Genomic DNA, 26,097 nt, shown 5'->3' with positions numbered 1-26,097 from the left:
TCCCAAGAATATCCTCATCTGTGATAAATAAAGCTCTACTTCAACTCTATTTACACCTGTATCGGTACGGGGGAGAGATCGGGACCCACCCCGGCTGCCCGATGCCGTGTCAGCCTGACCGAGACCATGAGAACCTGGTACGACCGTCCGGGGGGCCGAAACCTTTGAAGATTTGGCCAACCGGCCGGGGCCGAAACCTTTGAAGACTTGGCCGAACGGCCGGGGCCGAAACCTTTGAAGACTTTGCCGAACGGCCGGAGCAGAAACCTTTGAAGACTTGTGCCGAGAGGCCGAAGCCTTTGAAGACTTGTGCCGAGAGGCCGAAGCCTTTGAGGACTTATGCTGAGAGGCCGAGGCCTTAGAAGGCTTGGCCGAAACCGCCAAAGACCACAGGAATTTGGCCGATGGCCGAACCCCATTACAATTAACGCTCAGACCGAGATCAGTGAAGCTAATCCATCATCAAGAATTAGGTAATGCAACCCTAAGCAGTATCCACCTCGATAAACGGGCCCAACAAGGTAGGCCCACTAGAATAATATAAATAGCACGCATTTCAAGGAGTAAGGTATGTCATTATTACTGTTCACCTACCTGAGAGCTAACCGCCCGCTTTACTGACTTGAGCGTCGGAGTGCCTTCGCAGGTACCCCCACCATCCGGTGTACACCCGACGACCGAGTCCCGAGTGCTGAAAGATAAGCAGAAGGAAGAGAAGGATCCCAGTTCATCACTCAGCCACCTGCCCGACTGAAGGAAGGAGAAGAAGACTTCAACAGTTCTCTAGGTCCCATCTCCCTAGCAGGAACAACACCTTTAGGCATAATCTATTCACTTTCCCCCACATCAACAACAAGAGCATTCTTGTATTTCAAAAATCATAAACAACCTACAAAACACTTGTAGGAGTAAGAGAGTATAACCTATCAAACAGTCCAACCAAAACTTGGTCAGATCACCACTCTTAACAATCCTCCGAATATTTAAGAGACAAGAAGGATGAAAATCATAATCAACCTCAATTAACCATATATATCTTTACTTGACAAGCTGTTTCAACAAACATACATGTTTACACCCATATATGATCAAGAGAGTCACATCTAAATGTTAACTTTTCCACATTACACTGTCTTCCACCTAAACTCTTCCATCCACTTTTCAACAAACTTACGCTAAAAAGTTTATCATACTTCTTAACGATAAATTCAAATTTATTAATTTCCTAAATTGTAACATAAACATCACACCTTTTTTAAAGCTGAACATCGAACGAAAAGAAGAAAAGCGCTACTCGTGAAAGGGAGTGGCGTTCAGCCAAAGATGTTCTTTCTTGTGTATGGTTATGCCAATAGCTTCATCCATATTCAAGTCTTCTATTTCAATTCCATGAGGCAGTTTCCAGTCAAAACGAAACAGAAGATTTGCAAGTGCTAACTCAACAAGAGGCATGGCAAAGTTGACTCCAGGGCAACCCCTTCGCCCTACTCCAAATGGCAACATCTCAAAGTGTTGTCCTTTATTATAATCTATTGAGCTATCCAAGAACCTCTCTGGTAAGAATTCATTTGGATTCTCCCAACAAGTTGGATCCATTGCTATTGATTTTGCATTAACAAGCACCCTCGTTTTGGCAGGGATTTCAAACCCTTTGATCATGCAGGACTCTGTAGTCTCTCTTGGCACAAGCAATGGCGCAGGTGGATGGAGTCTCATTGCCTCCTTCACAGCTGACTTGAGGTACACGAGCTTTGAGAGGTCAATCTCTTTTACCATTTCCTTTCCCTTCATAATCTCTCTTACTTCTTCTTGTGCTCTTTTCATTGCTTTCGGGTTCCTAATCAACTCAGACATTATCCATATCATTGTTGCGGCAGAAGTGTCAGTTCCTGCTACAAAGATGTCCTACACACATTTCCAATCAGAAAAATCATCATTTATATCATATCAATGAGTAATGAGTAATCTTCTTTCTCAATTCTAATTAGAGAAATGATATTTTGACAAATATTTAAAATTAACTTAAGTCAACTTGATTTGATGGCTAGAATGTGAAAACCGACTCAATTATTGAAACTGTTTTACAAAAAACAGCGCCCACTCTAGGAAAGGACAGACAAAATCACAAAAAGAGTGGAGTCAAATCTTTCCACAGCATTCCTTTGAAAGAGAAGGAGGCATAAATATCAACGCCGACACTTTCGTATTTTTCTTTTAGATGAGAGAAAAGGTTAGATGAAAATAAATTAGTAAAATAAAAATTGAGGTCAGCTGATGAGGTAAAAAAAATGAATAATACAATGATGCTATTATTTTTTTTTAAGTTATTTGCCTCTTACCTCTCTTCTATTGATCATATATTATTGATTCTTTCTCCACTTGTACTTTCAAATGGAGAAAATAAAGTTGATTTTGTACAATGAAAATAAGTAATTATTTTTTTAATATTTTACAGATATATTATATTCCTTTTTTATTGCAAGGAAAATATTTTATTTTTCATTATTCAATAATCTAAAATTTCTTTTATGTTTTTTTTTAAATCATATATCCCTTAATATTCCTAGTTTTGTTGCACCTACCAACAAATATCTATTTAATAATAACTCTGATAATGACAGGTGAACATCATCATTTTCACATGTAAAAAATAAGTACTTAATTCCTCTTTTAGAATTCCATCCTCTATATTTTAAAAAAGTTTATTGTTAGTAAAAGAAAATTAAACGTTCAACTTGATTTCAATTTTAAAAACTAACTCTTTTAAAACAATTAAATATGGAGATATCAGCTTTTTTTATAAAAAACTATTCAAATATAGGGCAATGGATTGAGATTGTTTCTTCCATTAGTTCTATAATAATAATTAAAAAACGCACCACTAGTACACCCTTGATTTGGCGGTCAGTGATGGCAATGGGTTGACTCGAATCCTTCTGAAGTTGAAGTAGCACATCCACAACATCTTCATGATCTGCTCTTGCTCTGTCAGAAGACTCATCTATATGCTCCTTAATCACTTGGTCATAAAAGCTATCCATGTCTCTGAAATTCTTCTCTAGTCTGCTTTGAAAGCCAGTGAACTTGTTGAGCCACCCCAACCGTGGAAAGAAGTCATCCACAAAGAACCCTCCCAACATCTGCTGCGTTTCTTTAAGCGTTTTGTAAACCTTTTTTGTACCCCTGTCCCTTTTTCCGAGAGCAACCCGACATACAACGTTGTTGGTCAACAAAAGCGTCAGTTCAGTAAGATTGACAGGACCAGGAGACAGAGCAACAGCCTCAAGCATGAGTTTTACCTCGTCAGATCTCACACCTTCAAACGATTCAACCCTTTTCGGACTCAGCAACCGTGACACCATGATTTTCCTCATTTCCCTCCAGTACTCACCGTACGGTGAAAAACTCACGCCTGAACCGTATCCTAAGCGGTTCGCAGCGTGCAGTAGAGGCCTCCCGGAGAAAACTGAGTCATAGTTTGTGAAGATCTCTTTAGCCATGTCAGCAGAAGAGACTACCAAGGTGGGTATGGAACCCAACTGCAACAACATGAGAGGTCCATGCTCACGTGAAAGTCGTTGAAGGGATTGATGGGGCAACGTTCCGAGCTGGTGGAGGTTGCCAATGAAGGGTAGTTTCCTTGGTCCTGGAGGTAGCCGCCGTCGCTTTTCTGCAGACGGCTTTCTCAAATGTTTGACAAATGAGAAGGTGAAGAGAAGGGTGAGGAACACAAACACTATGAAAAACATCATTGTTTTTGCTACTGCAAGTTGCCACCAACGCTTATATATATATATAGCGAAGCCAAGACTCGCTATAGAAATAATATTTATTAAGACGGAAAACCAATTTTTTATATAATGAAGTTTCAACTCTCAACACTATTATTTTAATATTTTTTTATATCTATTATTTTAATATTTTTTTATATCATTTAATTATAAATTTATTTTTTATTATATATTTATTTCTAAATCTATTATATAAATAGTTGTTTACAACTTTTAAGAGTTGTAAAATTATTATTTTCCTATTTATTAAAACAGATGACTATATGTAAACTTGAAGCAAAAGATTATTTTTTAAAACACAGTTCATAAATTATTTCTATCTTACAACTATTTTCTAATAAGATATTATATTATAATAAAGAATATCTTCTATAGTAATCTTACAACTTTTTTCTAATAAAATAATATCTTCTATCGATCGTTATCTTACAAATGCTTTTTCTAATTAAATATTATATTGTAATAAAATAATATCTTCTATATAGTTGGAAAGTGAATGTAAATTAGAAAAGGAAATCTGAAGATCCAGTAACCCTGTAAGAAAATATCACAGCAGCATAAAAGTAGGACCCGTTTATCTATTGTTTTAAATTATCATATGTACTTGGTCAGTTCTTGACATATAAATGTATTATTGTAAAGAAAACAGTATCATAGCGCCACAAAAGTACGACCCGTTTATCTATTTTTTTTTAAATTATGTACTTGTTCAGTTCTTGACATTAAAAATAAAAATAAAAATAATTAAAATATTAATTTATTTGTTTGTTAAAGGATATATTTCTACTGTTTACAGTGTCAAGGTATCTTAGCCCTGAATCATATGTACTTGTTCAGTTCTTGACACTATCAATGTATTATTTTAAAGGAAAATTATCCTTTAACAGTATCACAGCAGTACAGACCAGTTTATCTAATTTTGTACAGTTCTATGATGGATTTAAATATATATATATATATAATAAAGATAATAGTTATAATTAAATAATATGAAAAATATTAAAAATGGTGCCTTTGGATTAGGGATGTAATGCCCACCACAAATGTGAGAGTGCATTTACATCAACTGAGTATGAGGAAGAAGGGTGCGGAAAAAAATATTAATTTTTTGTGCTTTACATTATTAAAGAGAGACATTGAAAGAAGAAAAAGTCAAATAAACACTTACAAACTTTCGTTTTCACTACAATATATAATAAAATTAATTTAAATTACTTAATTTTATTCTTAATAAACTGTACATGTCCAAAAGTTATTTAATATATTGAAGAAATTATTATTTTTTCTAAAATATAATTGATTCGGAACAGTTGTAAAAATAATTAGTTGAGAAAGTATAGAATATAATAACTTAGACAAGTGAATATTTAAAAGTTAATTATTTAGAAATACATATATTTAGAGGAATTATATATTAGAAAATATGTAAATAAAAGGTTTTATGGAAAAAGAAGAAAGAAAGAATTGTAAAAAGTTAATCGAAAGTTTTTTTTATTTATTTGAAATTATTGAGTTCTGAATAATGGATATTATAAATAATATATTCATAAATTAAAAATGTATATTTTAAATAATTATGCAAACGAAAAAAAATAATTTATAGAAATAAATTTTTGAATTAACATTATTCTTATTTTTTATCACTTATTTTTACTATCATCATTGTATGAATAAGTAAATAAAAAATTAATTTATGTCTAACTAAAAAAAATCAATATTTAGTGAAGCATAATTGAAATTTTATTTTATGTTTAGAAAGTAAATACACCACATTGGATAATATAAACATTGATGAAATTAAATGGATAAACACTTAGTCAAATGTGGATCTTGTGATGACATACAAAGTAGAGTATGATGTAAATAGAAATGTAAGAGTATGATATAAATAGAAATGTAGGCAAAGAACATGTCTTCTCATTGGAGAGGAATTTACTCCAATGAAGTCATATCACTTGTCACTCTCTCAATAGAGAGGATTTACACCAATAAGGTGGTGACACTTGTCACACTTTCATTTGAGAGATTTTGAGAGACTTTCTCCTACAAATATAAAATGTTGTCCAATTCTTGAGACATTTTTATTTGTTTAAAGTTCTCTTTAGAGTTATCTTCTTAATAGATAAATTTATAGACTCTTCCAAGTAGTATTGACTCAACCTCACTTTAGAAACTAAATGTTGATCTAACTTCACTTAGATTCACCATCATAATTTTTACCTCTTTCAAAATATTTACAATTCTTTAAGCTTCGGCTATCAATCATCTTCTGTTGAAGAAATTCAAATAAAAAAAAATGAAAAGGGATATCTACAAATGAATATGCAAGCTAGGATTACATCGTTTGATATCAAGAGTTTTGATTTAACATCTAAGTACCTTCTTCTTCGATTTTTTTTTCTAATTTCCGTGTTATTCATATTTTTTCTTAATTGTCTCAAATGTTTATTGGTTGATTTTGTGGTTTTCTTTTTATTTTTTTTATTTTTTGTTTGATTCAAATTCATTATGTTTTCAGGTATTATTATGTTTATGTTCGTATGTTCTTTTCAATTTTTTTTGAGTTTTCTTCAAATTTATTTTGTGAAATTTTCTTATAATTTAATCATTTTAATTTTATAATCATAAGTATTTTATGTTTAGTAAAAAATTGTCATAAACTTCATTAGTTAATTATTTTTTATTTTTTCTCAAATTTTTTCATAGATGTGTTTTTGTTTTTCATTTTTTAGTTCATAAATTAATAATAGATCATTAGATTTTTTTAAAATCTGGTTTCCATTATTAATCTTCTTTCTAAATTCTTTTTCGAAAATTCTTGAAAATTTTCCTAAAAATTTCCGTGGAGCAGAAAAAAATTTCAGTGTGTGAACAGTAATCCGTATTTGTTTTTGAAATTTCATGAAATTTTTGTTGCGCCTTCATGAAAGAATTCTATGACGAAATCAATAACAGTTTCGGTGAAATTGGTGAATGGTGAAATTTTCACGTTGAATTCTGTTGAGTTTGTTGTGCGTTTTCATCTGTGTTCTTCATACTGTTCTTCATTCTTTTTGGAGTGATATTGAAAACGTGTGACCTGAGTTTGGTGCGAAACTGAAAACTGAAGATGAAAAACGAGTTTGATCGAAAAAGGTGACTGTGCGAATCGTGTAGTTACTTCAGAAATTTCTTTGTAATTTCAGAAAATGATGTGTACTGCTGTTATGTAAATTTGTTTTAAATAGTTGAAACAGCTCTTGCTGATTTGTCGAAGCAGCTACAGATTCAGTTTGGAAAGCAATTACTAGAGAATTTTTTTTTTCTTTTGGTGCAGAATTTTATTGGTTGGCATTGATTTTTCTTCTCTTATTGCAAGTCTTGGTGCAGATTTTATTTGAAGTCAATTAAAGTTGGTGTTTTACATTCATTTATTAACTGTGTCTTTGAGGTACTCTTTGTTTGAATTAGAGAAGAAAGTTACATGTCCAAAGTATCACATATGTTTCTAATAGGGAACTTGATGTATAGTATGTACTAAATCCACATAGCACATGCAAAATGAGACTTGTGAGCATGTTTCTATGGAATTATGTAGACAAACATTGTGAATGTGTAAAATGAATATTAAGATATCTGAATGACACTTCAAGGATGTGTTTGTCTTTTAAAAGAAGCAACATCACTTGATAAGGGTTTTATAATGTATATTTGGGAATAGATGTGGATAGTACAATGAACACAACATGTTACACTTTTTCATTGAGTAATATTGTTGTGAGTTGGAACTATATAAACTCCAAGGTAGAGTTTCCTCTTAACCACTAAAGTTTAATATGTATCTATCTCAAAACCATACCACTAAATTATATAATTGAAAAACTGTTCCAAAGAGTTATAGGAAAGAAACATTAGTTAGTGATAATCACAATGTTATGTGTCTTACAAAAATTCTAATATTTTATTCTAAATCCAAGCACATTAAATTAAAGTATCATTTATTATAAATTTCATAAGTGATAGAGATTTATTCTTATTGAAAATCTAACTAGTATATTGACCAAAATGGTCACAAATAATAAGTTGAAGTTTTGCATTACTCAATTAATTGATAAGAGTGAAAATCACAATTTAATTGGTCATTTAATATCTTTTACAAACAATTTCTATAAATATGATATTTCTATTCCAGAATTTTTTATTTTTAATATTAAGATAAAATAATATATATATATATTCCAAATTTTAAAATTACATTATTTTAATTATAAACTTTATTATTAATACTAATATTAATAATTATGTAATTTGTATTATTTAAAATATAAATATAAATTGAAAATATTAATTTAACTAAAAAATATGCATTCAATATTTGTAGTTATTTATTTTAATCTGTTGAACCGAGTCTGTATGATACTATTAGGGTATGTTTGCTTATGTGGATGTACGGTTCACAAGTAAAGAAGTGAGATGATATATAGTAAATATTATCTTCGATGTAGAGAGAAAATCACGTCTCTATTATTTTCAAATTTACCATCATTTATTCTAGTGTTATAGTATTTTTTTTTATTTTCCATTATTGAAGGTTTTTTAATATTAAAAAATATTATTTTTATTTATTTATATAAGATGTGATTTATTTTTCGATTTTACAATATATGTTTAATATTTTAAGAAATTGAAGTTATATTTTTATTTAATTTGTTGTTGTGTTTATACTAATATATTTTTATGTATAATTATTATGTTTATGAGTTATAATTTGTTATAAAATTATTTTATATTATTCATTATGTTATATTTTTATTATTGTAATATTTTTTATTTTTTATTGGGTTTTTAATATTAAAAAGTAATATTTTATTTATTTATATAAGATCTAATTTCTTTTCCAATTTTATAGTATATGTTTAATATTTTAATATATTACTTGAAGTTTTGTTATTATTTAATTTATTAAATACATATATTTTTTTAAATTATACCTATTTATATTTAGTATATATGTATTTTTTAATTTTAATTTTTAGATCTACTATGTAAAAATTGTTTATTTCTAAACAAAAATAACTCAATTTTATTATTAAATTTTTTAATAGACAAAGACAAATTTGTAAAGTAACATTTTACAAACTCACATAACTCACAAACTTTCATAAACTTTATTCATACATTCACTTTAAAATACCTTAATCCAAACATTCTTACTTTCCTCTCACATTCTTGTCTTAAATCATCATACATTCTCTTCCCAAATTAAAACACACCCTTAAAATTTTCTTATAAAAATAATTATTAATTATACTTTATTTAAGTTTTCTGCTATTTTGAGATAAAGTATTGAAGTAGTGAATTATTGGAAAAAAGAATCCACCTATCCATACTAAACCATGGTTAAAAGTCTGTCTCATATTTAACTGTAGTGTATAGTTGGCAACAGAACCCCCCTTTACCCAAATGCGTTGGACACGTGGAAGGTGAGATTTCATCCCAACCTCCTCCATGGACGTTATTTTTAGGCTATCATCAAGATTAGGGTTGCTGAAGATGAGGCTCTCTGTCTTCACAAAAACATTTATTTCTCCTTCATCTTAATTTTCAGCTTCTTTGAACTTTTCATAGTTCTCTGAATTATGGAGATGGAACGCGTCTTCGAATTTCCTCACACTCACATGGATCGACGCCCGAGAAAGAGAGCACGATTGGGCTGGGACATCCCTGAGGCTCCTAAGGTACCTTCTTCTTCGTAAAATCTCGGATCTGATAACGCTCTTTCTTTTTATCGTGCTTCAATCTCTCTGCCTGTTGATCTAGTGGAATATGTGCAGATTAGGTATGTTTGGGTCGGTAACGTTTTCATTTGTCTCATAGGATTTCTGTGAGGATTTGTTTTGTTTTGCCCCCTTTATTGTTTCCATTTGTTCTTGTTCTGTGACTTTTGTTGACGTGAATCATTTTTCGTATTTACACATGTATCTATAATTTGTCATCAATTTACATTTTTTTTATTTATATCATTGGATCGTTCGTTTTCTTAATAATTCATTAACTTTTTGATGTTATTATTTATAAAGAGGGAATCCTTTATGTAAGATCCAATCTTGTGAATTGCTCGTCTTATTTTGTTTCGATACTAAACTGATTGTATTTTTTGTAATATTCTAAGGTGGTTGTGAGAGCTTAGTTGAATTGATAACAACGGAATGAAGTTTTGTTTTTTTAAGTATTAAGTGGTGCATGAATGGATGACTGTGTGTAGGCTCAGGTAGAATTGTTTTGTGGACAAGATGTTGAGACTATTTCCAGCTATGCTCCTTCAAGTGGTCCCTCAGAACATACCACTAGTTCTCTAATTGTTAAGGCAGTTGCTCAAAATGGTTCTCCCTCTTGGCGAGACGATGACAAAGATGGACATTACATGTTTGCGCTTGGAGAAAATTTAACTTCTCGCTGTAATTACACTTTTACCATCATTAAGAAATTTACATTCATATATACCATGGTCAAATGATAGTTTATGTATTTCGTAGCTGTAATAATTTGCTTGAAAAACTTAGCATTCTAATATTCACATCTTTAACTTTTAAATGTGGATTTAATTTATTTTATATCTAATACCTTAACTAATCAAGTTTCTGTAAGATTTTTATATCTTGGTGGTCCAAGGTGGGGGAAAATATTTTGAAATTATATGTTCAAATTGATGAAGGAACATTTTATTTCATGGACATTTTGGAAGAAAAAAAACTACTTTATGTCCTAAGGCTTTCACTATTGATACTACTTTATTATGTTTGCAGATAGGATCCATAGCAAAATGGGTGAAGGAACTTTTGGGAAGGTCTTAGAATGTTGGGACAGAGAAAGGAAGGAAATGGTTGCAATAAAAATAATCCGAGGGATAAAGAAGTATCGAGAAGCTGCCATGATAGAAATTGAGGTGTTGCAACAGCTTGGTAAACATGACAAAGGAGGCAATCGGTAAGTATATTTCATCTAATCTGTCTTCTATGCTAGTCCAAGCAAACCAAATGTAAAGTCCTTGAATACATTGAGATGGTTAAATGCGTTTATTCCTTGCAGTTGTGTGCAAATACGGAACTGGTTTGACTATCGTAATCATATCTGTATTGTAAGTATTTAATTTGTGATGGAATGATTTCCCCAATTTACAAATAATTTGGGGGTTAAGACAATGGTGAATTTAAATGGTTTTAACAGGTGTTTGAGAAACTTGGACCAAGCTTATACGATTTTCTTCGGAAAAACAATTATCGCTCATTTCCCATTGATCTTGTCCGTGAGATTGGCAGACAACTATTGGAATGTATAGCATGTGTGTAGTATTTACTTGAACTAGCTTCGTTTTGAGCTTTTTCTTCCACATCTTTCACTTTGTACATACTATTACGTTATATCTTTTAACTTGTAATGGCAATACATACTGTAGATTTAGTATACTCGTGGAATGTAATGTTTGTGTCGCTTGAATAACTTTCTAATAGAATCATTTTATGAATTGCAGTCATGCATGACTTGCGGATGATTCATACTGACCTGAAGCCGGAAAACATACTACTAGTGTCGCCAGAGTATGTTAAAGTTCCCGACTACAAGGTATTTTCCTTTTCCATACATGTGATTCTTTTTTGTTTTAGACTTCCTGCACCTTTTGTTCCTGGAACTGTTTGCACTATAAGGGTGCATTTCATGCATGTCTGTGTACCTTGGAAATTTTGATTTTTACAAGATCGAATCTTTAATTTCGGTCTGGAACGAGTTGGACCTTGAGAACATAGTTTTTCTTGTTTAGATTGGTTGGCGAATCATTGACATCCATTGTTCTATTAACAGAGCTCATCTAGATCTCCGGGTTCCTATTTCAAGAAGGTTCCCAAATCAAGTGCTATAAAGGTTATTGATTTTGGCAGCACCACTTATGAGCGAGAAGATCAGAATTACATTGTATCAACTCGTCATTATAGAGCTCCTGAAGTTATCCTTGGTATAACACACACACACACAAATGCATATACATAGTGTAACGTTGTGGAAATAATGCTTTCCTAAATTGCGTGTTTGTATGTTGACCACAACTGTGATTATGGCTTTGTATCTGCTAAATAGTTGATTTTTGTAATTTTGATTTAGGACTTGGCTGGAGCTACCCATGTGATATTTGGAGTGCGGGATGTATATTGGTTGAGTTATGCACGGTATGTTTGTCTCTTTCAAAACCTTTACACTTGTTGCACCTATCCATCTCTATAGTTTCTATTTTTAAATTGTGACTTTCTTTTACAGGGCGAAGCTTTATTTCAGACTCATGAAAATTTAGAACATCTTGCAATGATGGAAAGGGTACTTGGTCCATTACCACTGCACATGTTGAAGAGAGTCGAGTAAGTGACTTACCATGTGAACTTTCAATTGGTTGATACTTAAATTTTGATTATTGAGTTTGTATTTTGTTTTCCACATGATTAGCCGACATGCTGAGAAGTATGTTAGAAGGGGTAGATTACACTGGCCTGATGGTGCGACTTCAAGGGAGAGTATCAAAGCTGTAATGAAGCTACCAAGGCTACAGGTTTGTTTAATTTTTAAGTTTTTGATTTAACTGTATAAAGCAGTTTGAATTATTTATATTGACGTTAATCAGCAATTTTTCTCTGCAAATATATGCAGAACCTTATAATGCATCATGTAGATCATTCAGCCGGCGATCTCATACATCTCTTGCAGGGGTTACTTAGATTTGACCCTTCTGAAAGACTTACAGCCAAGGAAGCTCTTAGACACTCCTTCTTTATGAGAGATCACTTTAGGAGATAATTCACTTTCTAACAGCATCATTCACCTTCTCAAGGATGTGCACAAAGGAACTCACATCTGTGTGATGGCTGGTTTTTCTACAGCCTTCCTCACTCCAAGGCTATGCTGAAAAATCCTAATTTAGGGAATTTGGAAAGAATCTGAATTCAATGTACAGAAGAAAAATATGCATATTATGGGGGATGAAGTTATATTATTCCTGACCTCTGCGCGACTTAAAAGTTTTCATACGAGGGGAAATAACTTGTTTCTTTCTTCCCGCGTCACCCTGGTTGTGAAGGTTTGCGGACTTTGAAACACCGAAAGCAGGCTGTGATTTTCGATTCTAATTAAGCTTTAATGGCAAGATCAGGATAAGACTTGAGTTGATTATATCGTAAACTGAGTTCGTGATGGTGTTTGTAGATATCATTATTGCTAATTGGGAATAATCAAAATTAAAAATTCAATGCAGTAATAAAATTACTAGCTGAATGATTTAATTAAAAATAAAAGTTCAAATATGAGGAAACCTTCTGGACGTGTTCAAGGTTACGGAGTATAACGTCTTGCTATTAAATATGAATTTGTGACCGTGACATTAATCTATCTGCTATTTTTTCTGTTATACTTGTTTAAAAACTGAATACATAATAAAAGTAATTATGTCTACAAGAGTACATAATTATGATTTCAAAAATTATAAGTATTTTTAAGGATAGATTTTATATAATAATAATAATAAAAATAAAAACAGAACTGGTAAACCTTTTCCTTGAATTTAACAATGACAAAGGAAAAAGTTCAGAATATCGTCATCTGCCAAACTAATTTCTAGTTTCCTAAAATTAAAGGCGGGAATGTTGCCCCTTTTAATGAGTAATATTTTTTGAAGATAAGTTTTTCGTGAAAAAGCTTGCTTAGATAAAAGAATTTAACTTTCACGAGTTGAATTTTTAAATGCTGAAAGTACTGATTACTCTTATTATTTAATGAGACAAATAATCAATTTTATGATAAATATATCCTGTTACCATTTTATTTTGCAAATAATTTTATATAAATATTTTTATGAATACTTTTTGTCAATCAAATTTGAGTCAAGCTTTATATATCTCAAATTTGTGATTTTTTATTCACAATAATTACTTGATAGATATGAAATAGTTTATGTGTTTCTCCTAAATTTAGAATCACATAATCATATCTCTAACTTTTTTTACAGGTCAATTTTGGATCGTATACCTTAATTCATAATGTAATTTATTTAAAGTTGGTTATAGTGCTCATTAATATTAATGAGAGATTTAATAAAGTTATATAAAATTTTAAGAAAAACAAATAAATATTTATTAGTGGTATTTAAAATTGGTTGAAGAAGATTTAAACTCTAACATTAGACAAATTTGTTAAGATTTAGAAAATATTAGATAATCAACACAAAATCTAATAATTAAATAATATTATTTAAAATTTAAAGAATATTAGATAACACACAAATTTTAAGAATTATATAATATTAATTAAGATTTAGATAATACTAGACAACTAAGTAGGACATGTACAAATTTTAAAAATTAAATAATATTAATTAAAATTTAGAACATACCAAACAACTAAGATATGTAAAATATATCTCATTATAATAAAGATGACTCAAAAATCCTTTTTTTATTAAAAATATCTTCATTTGTAGGTAGAATTTAACTTTAGAAGAAAAAAAAGTAATTGGAAAAATGCAACACTACTTCCTAACTATGGTAGACAAATCCCTTCATTTTATTTTTGGCAGCTCAATAATAATAACTTATTTCACCGTTGTAATATATATATATATATATATATATATATATATTTTTATCAGTTTATAGATATAAACGATATAAAAAATTCTATTTTTTATATTGATTAAACAACTATTTTTAAAAAAAGTCAATTTTCTATGTGAGTTCTAGAGACTTATTATAGAAAAGCCTTAAAAAGATGTCAAGTACACATTTTTCAAGTTTCTATGTGCATTAGGCTATTGACATAGAAGTTGTTTTTTTTTAAGAAAAAATTGGTTGATTTAATCACTTCACTACTCTTCCTTGCATATGACAAATAAAAATTTGAATTAGATATTTTCAAATAAAATCTTAATATTGTATACATATAATTCTATACTTTACTAAAAAGTTACTGTGTTTAATTACATAAAAATTCCTATTTATATAAAATTAGTAATCCTAATATAATCATCATTGTAATAAACACTTAAAAAGAATAGCATTCATTTTTTAAACTTTTTGCAACAATTCATCATCGGAAGAGAATATTTATACAAAGAAATATTTACTTGACCAATACAAAATAAAATTAATATTTATACATTTAATTTAATTATATATTACCTTCTTACAAGAGTCACCAATATTTATAAATACTATTACTTATTTGTCTTATCTCAAAATTCCCAATACAATTTAAATAAAATAATATATATAATAAAATTAATATAAAAGTATTTTTAAATTTAATAATATTAATTTTACTGATTTTTATTAATTTTAATACAACATTAAAATTGTTATTAATATTTTACACTTATTAATTGTATACTAACATAAATTTACATCAATAACAAAATAATTTAAGTCTTATTTCAATTATAATAAAGGATTTTAGTGCTAGTAAAATTAACATAATAAAAAAATAATTAATATATTTTAAATATATTTTTCGTAAAAAAAGATAAATGTGGTCAAAATTTAGTCCTTGAAAGTTCGAATTTTAACTAATTTCTAAAGAGGGTGTGCAAAAACAAAGTTGGATTTAGAACTCAAAACAAAAATAGTAATACTTTTGTAAATATTTCATCTTAAGCCCTAAACAAATTTTTGAGTTTTGTAAATTTTTTTATACCTAAATGTTTGCAATTATTTACATTTATTCCATTCCACAGGTCCACCAATCCTGACCAAATCATGGTTAAAAGGCTGACCCTAGTTCAACCATAGTTTACTTTGATAGCCCGATCCAACCCTTTAATCAAGATGCTCAATTGGGTGGACACGTGGACGGTAAGATTTCGTCTGAACCGCCTCCACGGTCGTTATTATTGGGCTAACATCGAGATTAGGGTTTCACAAGCCGAGGCTCTATCTTCACACAAGCATATTTTCTCTTTCATCTTAGTTTTTCTCTTCTTTGAAGTTTTCGTACTGCTTCGAATCATGGAGATGGAACGCGTCTTCGAATTTCCTCACTCTCACATGGATCGGCGACCGAGAAAGAGAGCGAGGTTGGGCTGGGACATTCCTGAGGTCCCTAAGGTAGCTTGTTCATCCTAAAATTTCGGATCTGATAATTCCTTTTCTTTTCTTGTTCTTTTATCTTTTCTGCTTGTAGATCTGGTGGAATATGTGTAGATTAGGTATGTTTGGACCAGGTGATGTTTCCTTTTGTCTCACAGGGTTGTGTGACGATTTTTTCTGTTTTATTTAATGGATCTATGAGGTTTTGCCCTTATTCTCAATATTACGTGACTCTGTATCGGTAAACAAGTTGATCTTTGTTATTTTAATCCTTTGACTTTATTTCCGTTTGATTAAGTAATGTTATGTGGTCTCTGTGGCAAATCGGTTTTATTTATGATTTATATGCGCATAGATCTGGTATTGATAAATAGAGATGTTCATTATCGCTTTTAAGAACGGAGGTTGATATCCTTTTTATAGTTTCTGTTCTTGCTGTATGACTTTTATTGACGCAATTATCTGTTTGTGTTCACATATTTCTCTAGATTTGATATATGTTGTGATTTACATCATCAGATCATTCGTTTTCGGGTAATGTAAAATAGTTTTGGAAATTATCTTTTGTAAATAGGGTTTCTGTCATTTAAGATCTTATATTTGAAACCTTACACCAGGGGATTTTGTATAATTAATTACTTGTCTATTTTGTTCTATAGTGAGTTATAGAAATGTTTTTCAGTACTTGTCTCTTCTTTTTTAATTGCCCTGGATAATTAATTTTGCGTGTACTGGTTCTCCATTGCTTATTTGAATAATGTCATATTTTTTTTGGTTATATTCAGTTGGTGGTGAGAGTGTAGGTTGCGTTGATTGCAGTGGGATGAACTTTTTTTTTTAACTATTGAGTGGTGCATGAATGGATGGCTGTGTGTAGGCTCAGGTAGGATTGTTTTGTGGACAAGATGTTGGGGCTATTTCAAGCTATGCTCCTTCAAGGGGTCCCTCAGAACATACCACTTGTTCCCTATTTGTTAAGGCTGTTGCTCAAAATGGTTCTCCCCCTTGGCGAGATGATGACAAAGATGGACATTACATGTTTGCGCTTGGAGAAAATTTAACTTCTCGCTGTAATTACACTTACCACCATTAAGAAATTTACATTCATATATATATGGGTCAAGTCTTAGTTAATATTTTCAGAGATGTGTTAATTTGATTGCGAAATTCAGCATTGCATATTACCTTTTAATTGTGGACATCTTTTATGTTTTTTTTAATACATTAACCAATTATTCCTGTTTCAACTTTAACTTTTTATCTTGTTAAGTTTTTATTTCCTAGGGTGGATAAACATTTGGGCGGTATATGTTCAAATGGATGTTACAGGTCACTGCATTGGCTAGGCTTGCATTGTTTATATTTTTATGTAATATGTTTGCAGATAAGATCCATAGCAAAATGGGCGAAGGAACTTTTGGGCAGGTCTTAGAATGCTGGGACCGAGAAAGGAAGGAAATGGTTGCAATTAAAATTGTTCGTGGGATAAAGAAGTATCGAGAAGCAGCCATGATAGAAATTGAGGTGTTGCAGCAGCTTGGTAAACATGACAAAGGGGGCAATCGGTAAGTAGATTTAATTTAATTTGTCATCTATGCTAGTACAAGCAAAATACAGTGTAAAATCCTTGATTCCAATGCTTTGGTTAAATGAGCTTATTCCTTGCAGTTGTGTGCAAATACGGAACTGGTTTGACTATCGTAATCATATCTGTATTGTAAGTATTTAATTTGTGATGGAATGATTTCCCCAATTTACAAATAATTTGGGGGTTAAGACAACGATGAATTTAAATGGTTTTAACAGGTGTTTGAGAAACTTGGACCAAGCTTATACGATTTTCTTCGGAAAAACAATTATCGCTCATTTCCCATTGATCTTGTCCGCGAGATTGGCAGACAACTATTGGAATGTATAGCATGTGTGTAGTTTACTTGAACTAGCTTCCTTTTGAGCTATTTTTTTCCCATGTTTCGCATTGCTTTCTTATTATTATTATATTTTTAACTTCTAATGATCTTTATTTTTTTATATATAATTAACTGCTAATGACAATATATTTTGTAATTTTGAATATTCGTAGACTGTGTTGTTTTTGTTGCCCTGTTAACTTTCTAATCATATAATTTTATGACTTTGCAGTCATGCATGATTTGCGTATGATTCATACTGATCTGAAGCCTGAAAACATATTACTAGTTTCACCAGAGTATGTCAAAGTGCCTGACTACAAGGTACTTTTCTTTTTCACGCACGTGGTTCTTAATTGTTTTCACTTACACAAATCTTGGACACGTAACCTTGCAATTGTTAATTTATATTGGATATTGGACTTAATCTTAATAATGACCTTCAAAGTGCACTGCGTAACATTACTTTAAAAGAGAAGCATCTGGTTGAAATGGGATTTAGTAGAAGTATTCGTGATAGTTGGTAATTTGTAATAACGATTGTTTGTTTTATGGTTAAGATATTGTAGTGCCGTATTTCCTTGCTTATATCGGTTGATCAGTCAATGGAATTCCATTTTTTTTACAGAGTTCATCTAGATCACCAAGTACCTATTTCAAGAGGGTTCCCAAATCTAGTGCCATAAAGGTTATTGATTTTGGCAGCACCACTTACGAGCGAGAAGATCAGACTTACATTGTATCAACTCGTCATTATAGAGCTCCTGAAGTTATCCTCGGTATGTTATATTGAAAGCTGTGGAAAGAATGCCTGCCTTACCTGTGTGTTTGGTATAACACTATTATGTCTTAAAAATAGTTAATTTTTTCATTGGTGTTTTAGGACTTGGCTGGAGCTATCCATGTGATATATGGAGTGTAGGATGTATATTGGTTGAATTATGCACGGTATGTTTGGACCTTTCAAAACCATTTATACGTAGATTGATTATCCTTTTATTTTATACTATAACTTGTAAATTTCTTTTACAGGGCGAAGCTTTATTTCAGACTCATGAAAATTTAGAACATCTTGCTATGATGGAAAGGGTACTTGGCCCTTTACCACAGCACATGTTGAAGAGAGTCGAGTAAGTGACTTACCATTGTAACTTTCAATTGATCCCCAATCTTAATTTAATTATTTATGTGTATTTTGTTGCGCAAATGTTTAGCCGAAATGCCGACAAGTATGTTAGGAGGGGTAGATTAGACTGGCCCGAGGGTGCAACCTCGAGGGAGAGTATCAAAGCTGTAATGAAGCTTCCTAGGCTTCAGGTTTGTTTAATTGTTCATTATCTCGTTCTACTATATAAAAAGCATTTTGAACAATTTATACTGATACTAGTCAACACTTTTTTGTCCACAAATATTTGCAGAACCTTGTAATGCAACATGTAGATCATTCAGCAGGCGATCTCATACATCTGTTGCAGGGATTACTTAGATTTGATCCCTCTGAAAGACTTACAGCCAAGGAAGCCCTTAGATATCCCTTCTTTATGAGAGATCACTTTAGGAGATAATACTTCTCCTAAGATATTGTTTCATTGACCTTCCTAAGGAATGTACATTTGTGTGATGTTTGGTTATTCTGCAGCTGTGATCTCCTTATTAAGGGATTTTTGAATCAATTTGAATTCAATGTACAGAAGAAAAAAATGTTCTAATATTATGGTGAAAAGTTGGAGATGTATTGGTACCTTGACCTGTGTTCGTGAATTTAACTTGTCCTTACATTATTAGATGTTACTGTCAAACTTCATCGGTCACCGATTTGTATTATAGTCAGGATGGTGTTTTTGGACATGAAGTTACTTGGATCTCCTGAAACTTAGGAAAGGCAGGAAGTTTAGGTAATGACAGGTGATTGGAGGCGAGGTTTTTTTTATATCGTGAACTGAGCACTTGATTATTATGGCTATGTATAACAGAAACAAAATTTAGACTTAGGATATTATTATCATTAATTTTAAAGAATTAATTTAAATTCCATCTTTTTTAGTTTTTTATGAATTAAATGTTTAAACTATTTTATATTGTGTTGTTTTATTATTTCGTGATGAATTAGGTATCAGTTTGCGGAAAATTTAGACTTACTAGAATTTATAAGAGTACGGTAAAATAGTTTTAAACATAAAATAAAGTAGAAAGAATAGAAAGTATATTTGATAGTTTGTTTTAAATTGATGTTTTATATATTCAATGCAACGCACAATAATAGAAGTGATTGTTTACAATGTAACAATGATACCTGTCTTTAAATATGTATAATTTTTTGCCGTTACGGTTTTATATTTCCAATAAATATTTTTTGAAATTCAATAAATAGTTATTTTTTGAGTTTACATTTTAATAATTTGAATTCAACACACGAATGTGTGATATTTATCAGTTGTAAATTTTTTAATAATAAACAAGTTATAAAAATTTAAGAAAATTTAATGTGCTTGAGATATTATTAATGAAAATAAATTAAGCCAATAAGGTAGTCTAAATTTTTAAAATCTATTTTGACTTTGCTCTTAAAAAAATTTGGTTGGATTAGATCCATTATGGTAAGTTTAGGTTTGAATTTTCATAACTTAACCGTGTATCATGTTATTATGTTGTTGACTTGTTTAATTTTGTCATTTCAAATTTATCGTATTACCTCTTTCATGTTCTAGAGATTATTAAATGGATTCTTGCTGCTGATTAAAATAAAAAAATGGTTCGTGCACCATTTTTTAAAAATATACGAAGTATTATTTTAAGAAAGAAAATTTTATCAGAAGGATTAATTATCATATTTCATTCTTTAATCAGAAGTACTTGTTATTTCACGCGTGTTTTTTTTCTTTACTTTCATTTTATATCTAACGAATTTAGAAGAAATATTTTTTTACGTTTATGTGTGATAAACTCGTTGTTTTGTTTGTATTTTTTCTCTTTAGGTCTGCTTATTTTCTGTTTTTTTTTCTTTGCTTAATTTTACAGGGATCTTCTATATTTCAAGATATATCGTATTGAACAATTTTTTCGACCTTTTTCTTTTTCAGTGTGGCTATGTTTCTTTCAGATATATCGTAATGCGGGCTGCACGTCCCACATTAGCCTGACCCACATTGGTCTACAAAAGGACGATTGGATTGGTTTGCTCTCCTTAAATAATACGAATAATACGAACTTAATGTATTGGTCAATGCTTCAATAAGGAATGGTTCGTGGTTCAATGAATCAACATGCATAGAAATTAAACTATTAAAAATGACATAATATTAATTTATGTAATATATATATATATATATATATATATAGAAAATAAAAGTTAAATAATATATTTTATTTTTATTTTTTAATAGGATATTTCTTTCTGCACTCCTTAAATAATTTATTTTTGCAACTCACTAATTTCTATAACATAAAAGTCAATTTTAAAAATAAAAATTAAAAGAAAAAAAATCAAAATGATTTTGGAGTGAAAAAAAATCTTTTTATTTTATATGGGTTTGTTGGCTGATCCAATTTCTCCTGTGTGGGTTGTAAGTTATATTGGACGAGCCTAAACAGGTCATTATACCAAAGAACCAACTTTGTGTTTTTAATAAGTGGTTACGAGTCAATTCACATGGTTCATTCCACATTGTCACCATTTCTTCTACACTATTCTTTTAGAGTTTTTAATTATAGATTGTTCTTCTCTTGCTATGGTTGTCTCTTTTACAAGCTTTCATTGTGGTGTCATCTCGATCTTGTTTTTGTTTGTCTATTGTAGTAGAAGAGCATTGAAATCATTATAACAACGTAGTAGTCTTGTGGTTGGTCACTTGGTCTTTGTCTTGATCCGACAAAGTATAATATATGGACAATGCTTTGGATATCTAGAAAATCTTAATACAAGATACTCACGAGTCAACTCGTGACCTTCAGTGGACTCTTAAACTCGTAAGGATTTACGAGTTAACCCTAGGATTTGAAAACCTTGATTGTATCGAATAATGATTTCAATAATAACTTTTTTTGTCTAACTTATCTATTTTAACATGTGGAATATAAGTAAAACAAAGACAACTAAACACTTTATGAAAATACATTTAATGCTTCTATCTATGTCATGTTTAATATTTTATCACCTTTGTAGGAAGTCTATTTTGTAAGAGTACAATTGTATTTTCTAACTTTGCTTAAAACTCTTATGACAAATTCTTTTCATATAACACATATGATCATCTCTATAATATATATATTCCTTCTTTCACTGATTTATTTTGTTTTGGCATATAAGGTAAATTGATGTCCAATTCAAGCCTCAACAAAAAATGAATTAAAATGGTGTGAGGTATGCTTCTTGTCATCACTAGACCTTAAAGTCTAAATTTTACACTAATTTCCATTTTCCGCCCTTGCTTTAAACTTCTAGAAAATGCTTCAAACTTCTTATTTGAAGTTTAGAAATTAAATCCAATACATTCAGATCAAATAATTTATAAGTAATATAATAATGACTACCTTTAAGAGAAAATTTGAGGTCCTTTTACAACATGTGAATTAACTACAACATCTTTTTGGCTTTTCAAGTGGTTGTTGGGAGTGAAAGTACATTTTGATTTCTATATTGACAAATAGGAAAATATACATAAATTACATCAAAATTTGGTAAATCTCTGATGATTTTATATTTATTCATTTAGAGAAACACTTGATAGTGATAATTCTTTTGTAATAACAAAAAGAAATTTTTTGAAAAAATTACTTGCTCTTCCTCCTCATGAGTTGGATTGAATGAAAATCTTTTTGTCCGCCAATTTCACCTTGAAAAAAAAAATATTGACATATTGATTAAGGAACAACTATTCCAAAAAACATCTCAAAGCCTTTTTCTAATACTTGATTGACACTAAAAAACTTTTGGTCTAGGTTGGGTACATTAGAAATTGATTTAGTACTCGCATGTGTTGTTATGTCGATGATTCCTATTTCTTTTAGTAATGTATAATTGCCATGACCAACCTTGACTTTTGAAATTTTTGAAAGCTTAAATTTCTTTATTACGAGTCATGTGGTTGGTGCATGCCCTATTAATTAGCTTGGATTCACTTGAAACATTGCTTAAAAAATAAGTTGCAATAAAAAAGTTGGTATTTTTTTTTTCATTTGCAATTCTAGCATTTTATTTTCTTCTTGTTGGGTTGGGTTTTGTAATGAAAACTTGATGCCTAAGTTTATTGCATTTAGTACACTTAACATCAGGCCTTCTCCATTGGATGACTCATCTTATTTCAATGCTTGCAAAGAGGATACCTTCCCTTAAAACTTCCAACTTTGTTTTTTTGTTTTTGAAGTTTTTATTTCCTTGTTGCTTATTCATGTTCTTTTTTAATATCTTTCACATTCTTCATGTTTGGTTGACAATGCTTCCTTAACAAAGATTTATTCTCTTAAGCCTTTCGTCGTTTTTGTGGATGCAAAGAATTCAACACCTGTACAAAGGTCATCTCGGATAGGTCCTTGGTGTTCCCAACGTGGTTATGGCAGTCTAAAATCTTTCATGTATAATAATCATTTATTTTCAATAATAAGAGCATTTAGTACCAAACAATCTTACTTTGTTTGTTATGCTTAAAAGTCTTTTAGAATACTTTTTGATCCTTTATCTCTTGTAATTAAAATCTCTAATAAGATTCAACACTTGCATGCCTTTAATTTGATATTTTTATCATATTTCTTTTTGAGAAATTCCTAGATAGTTTTTCAAAGACATGAAGAAAAGATAACACATGTGAATTTATAAAGGAACCTTGTAATAGTCAGTATCGCTTGAGTCACAACTTTTATCATGACCTCCCTTCGTGATGAGATAGGAACCTGCAAGAGTTAACAACCCCTAATTTTAATACAACTACATTACAACTCCTAATACTATTATTTTAATATTTTTCATATCATTTAATTACAAATTTATCATTTATTATATATATTTATTTCTAGATCCATCACATCAAGAGTTGTATATAATTTCTAAATGGCTAGAACAAACCACTTTTTGTCACCTTAGGAAAATGGACATTAGTTAGAATAGACTTTAAATGGTTCTGATATCATATCAAGAAATGAATTTTAAATTTAACTCAATCTCATAAAATCGACTTATAAAGTATGAAATGTCCTAATATCTAGTTTGAGATCTCTAACAAATAATTTTTTAATTTAAAAAATAATATCTAATTTAATTAATATATTAACTAATTATTTTTAATCTATAAAATTATTTTTTATTTAATGATTAAATGAGTTTGTTAACGAGTATATGTCGGCACATGTGATGTTTATCTGTGATTAGTTATATTCTATTTTTCTTATATATTTTTATAATCTGCCTGGAACTGTTTCGTTTTTTTTTTGTTTTGTTTAAGTTGAACATCTTGGTAAGTGAATGTAATTTTGGTGAACAAGAAAATATTATGGGTGAAGAAAACTTAAAGTATCCGTTTTTTATTCTATGAAATGTTCTGACCCTGAGACTCAATGATTATTTATTTCTTCATTTAAATTTTTTATTATATATTTATTATTGAGAATTTGTAAATATTATTTGAATCCTTAAATTTTTTTATTTTTGAGAGTTTTATATAAAGAAGTGGTATATGTTTTTTCAAAAAAGAAAACAATAAAGTAAAATTACACCGATCGACAAATTAAAATAAAGAAGAAGGATGCAGATGCTTTACGTGATAGAACACATTTAAGTAAATTGGAAATTTAAACTCAAGACGTATTCGTTTGACTGTAGGAAGTTGAGTCACTCAGAATCGACAGTTTTACGCACAGAAATATATTTAAAAATAAGTATTAGAGCTAAAATGTTGAAATTGAAACCAAGATATAACCAAATAGTTGAGACTCTAGAATCTTAATGAATGACGGAATGTACGCAACCATGTGATGATAAGATTAAAACAATAAAGAAGCATCTTAAAAACACATAATAGTCAATATTGTTTTGTTAAATAGACCTAAAGTAATATTAAATATATATATGTATGTAGTTTGCGAATTGAAAAGATCATCAATTATTGAAATACAATTCAAACTAACTTTTGAGTTGCGTCTTGACTCATGCTTACAAGGATTTATTTCAATGCTCTTAACTATGAAGAGGGAAATGATGAAAAAACGTTTTTAAAATTTAGTAAAGTAGATGAATAAATCCAAAATATAATCTCTTAAAAATCAATTTTCTAAGTTTAATTTATGAAAATATTTAAAATCCAAGGCAATCAATTATCATGTGTGAAAAGGGAAGAGGATGGAATGGGAGGATTTACAGTACATATGTCACATGGTCTCAATCTCATGTAGGTGATGGTGATAAAGATTTTTGTGTCAAATAGTCATTATGTAGGTGATGCCACAATTATGTGATGAAGAAATGGTCTCTATCTCATGTAGGTGATGCCACATTTATGTGATGAAGATTTTTTATCTCAAATGGCCTCTATCTCTATCTCAGGTAGGTAATGCCACATTTATTATGTGATGAAGATTTTTATGTCAAATGCCATATTGATCTACAGTAAACTTAAAAATGATCCATTCCTATAATGTTTTAATCAAATTTATACTTTAACTAAAAACCTTCAATTATTTTTTAATAAAATTAAATTATTATTAATTCATGTAAAAGTAAGAAAGATATTTAAGAAACATCTTCAATAAATTTGTTGCACCAATTTTTTATAAGAAAATATTTTAATATAAATCTTGTGAACATAATTTTTCTTTAAATTATTTATACAAATAATTGAATTGATTTTACAAAATTTATATTAAAATATTATTTTAATTAATGAAAAAAGTCAAAGTATATGTCTGTAAGAATAGTTTTAAAATAAATTATCTTTCTAGCTAATGTTTGGTCTAGAATATCTAGTGATCACTAACAAAATTCAAACATTGCACGTCCACCGGACAAAAACTCTACCCTCCAACCTTATCACTGAGCCTTGATTTTTATCAGAATATTTATTTAAGCCACTTATATAAATTTGGTTTATAAATTTTACATCCATTTATATATTAGAAAATACTTTATCTTTTAATGATTTATAGAGTTAAAAAAAAAAGTAATGGTTCAATCACATTATTTCTAATATTATTATTTTAATATATTTTTTTATATTATTTAAATTTAAATTTATCCTTTATTATTATACGTATTTATTACAAACCTATCACATCAATAATAATCGTATATAATTGTATAGCAATTCATTTCTTAGT

At 29.8% G+C, this 26,097-nt stretch overlaps 3 protein-coding genes across 10 annotated transcripts; 2 read left to right on the top strand and 1 right to left on the bottom strand.

Moving 5' to 3' along the window:
- Positions 1-4,439, bottom strand: LOC137807927 (cytochrome P450 71A9-like). The gene is made up of 4 exons (XM_068608786.1): positions 4,000-4,439; positions 2,880-3,872; positions 1,251-1,905; positions 1-889 (listed from the first exon to the last, which is right to left on the bottom strand). The coding sequence occupies exons 2-3, from the start codon at positions 3,750-3,752 to the stop codon at positions 1,291-1,293; spliced, it is 1,488 nt and encodes a 495-aa protein (XP_068464887.1). The 5' UTR covers positions 3,753-3,872; positions 4,000-4,439; the 3' UTR covers positions 1-889; positions 1,251-1,290.
- A 4,816-nt stretch (positions 4,440-9,255) lies between these two features.
- LOC137807926 (serine/threonine-protein kinase AFC2-like) lies at positions 9,256-12,983 on the top strand. 4 transcript variants are annotated; one of them, XM_068608782.1, is made up of 11 exons: positions 9,256-9,508; positions 10,036-10,228; positions 10,577-10,757; positions 10,860-10,908; positions 10,998-11,112; positions 11,302-11,393; positions 11,631-11,781; positions 11,928-11,992; positions 12,081-12,178; positions 12,264-12,366; positions 12,465-12,983. In XM_068608782.1, the coding sequence occupies exons 1-11, from the start codon at positions 9,410-9,412 to the stop codon at positions 12,609-12,611; spliced, it is 1,293 nt and encodes a 430-aa protein (XP_068464883.1). In that variant the 5' UTR covers positions 9,256-9,409; the 3' UTR covers positions 12,612-12,983. The 4 variants fall into 4 exon arrangements, with proteins under 4 accessions (XP_068464883.1, XP_068464884.1, XP_068464885.1 ...); XM_068608783.1 differs by lacking the exon at positions 10,036-10,228; XM_068608784.1 differs by lacking the exons at positions 10,860-10,908; positions 10,998-11,112.
- Positions 12,984-15,645: 2,662 nt separating this feature from the next.
- LOC137807924 (serine/threonine-protein kinase AFC2) lies at positions 15,646-19,580 on the top strand. 5 transcript variants are annotated; one of them, XM_068608778.1, is made up of 11 exons: positions 15,654-15,904; positions 16,764-16,956; positions 17,271-17,451; positions 17,555-17,603; positions 17,693-17,807; positions 18,029-18,120; positions 18,425-18,575; positions 18,680-18,744; positions 18,829-18,926; positions 19,011-19,113; positions 19,215-19,580. In XM_068608778.1, exons 1-11 carry the CDS (start codon positions 15,806-15,808, stop codon positions 19,359-19,361), a joined length of 1,293 nt encoding a protein of 430 aa, XP_068464879.1. In that variant the 5' UTR covers positions 15,654-15,805; the 3' UTR covers positions 19,362-19,580. The 5 variants fall into 5 exon arrangements, with proteins under 5 accessions (XP_068464880.1, XP_068464881.1, XP_068464879.1 ...); XM_068608779.1 differs by lacking the exon at positions 16,764-16,956 and having other exon boundaries at positions 15,646-15,904; XM_068608777.1 differs by having other exon boundaries at positions 15,704-15,904; positions 18,680-18,926.
- Positions 19,581-26,097: the final 6,517 nt, after the last annotated feature.

Source organism: Phaseolus vulgaris, chromosome 3, assembly GCF_000499845.2.
Source record: "Phaseolus vulgaris cultivar G19833 chromosome 3, P. vulgaris v2.0, whole genome shotgun sequence".
Classification (NCBI taxonomy): domain Eukaryota; kingdom Viridiplantae; phylum Streptophyta; class Magnoliopsida; order Fabales; family Fabaceae; genus Phaseolus; species Phaseolus vulgaris.
This window is presented reverse-complemented; position numbering and strand designations above follow the sequence as displayed.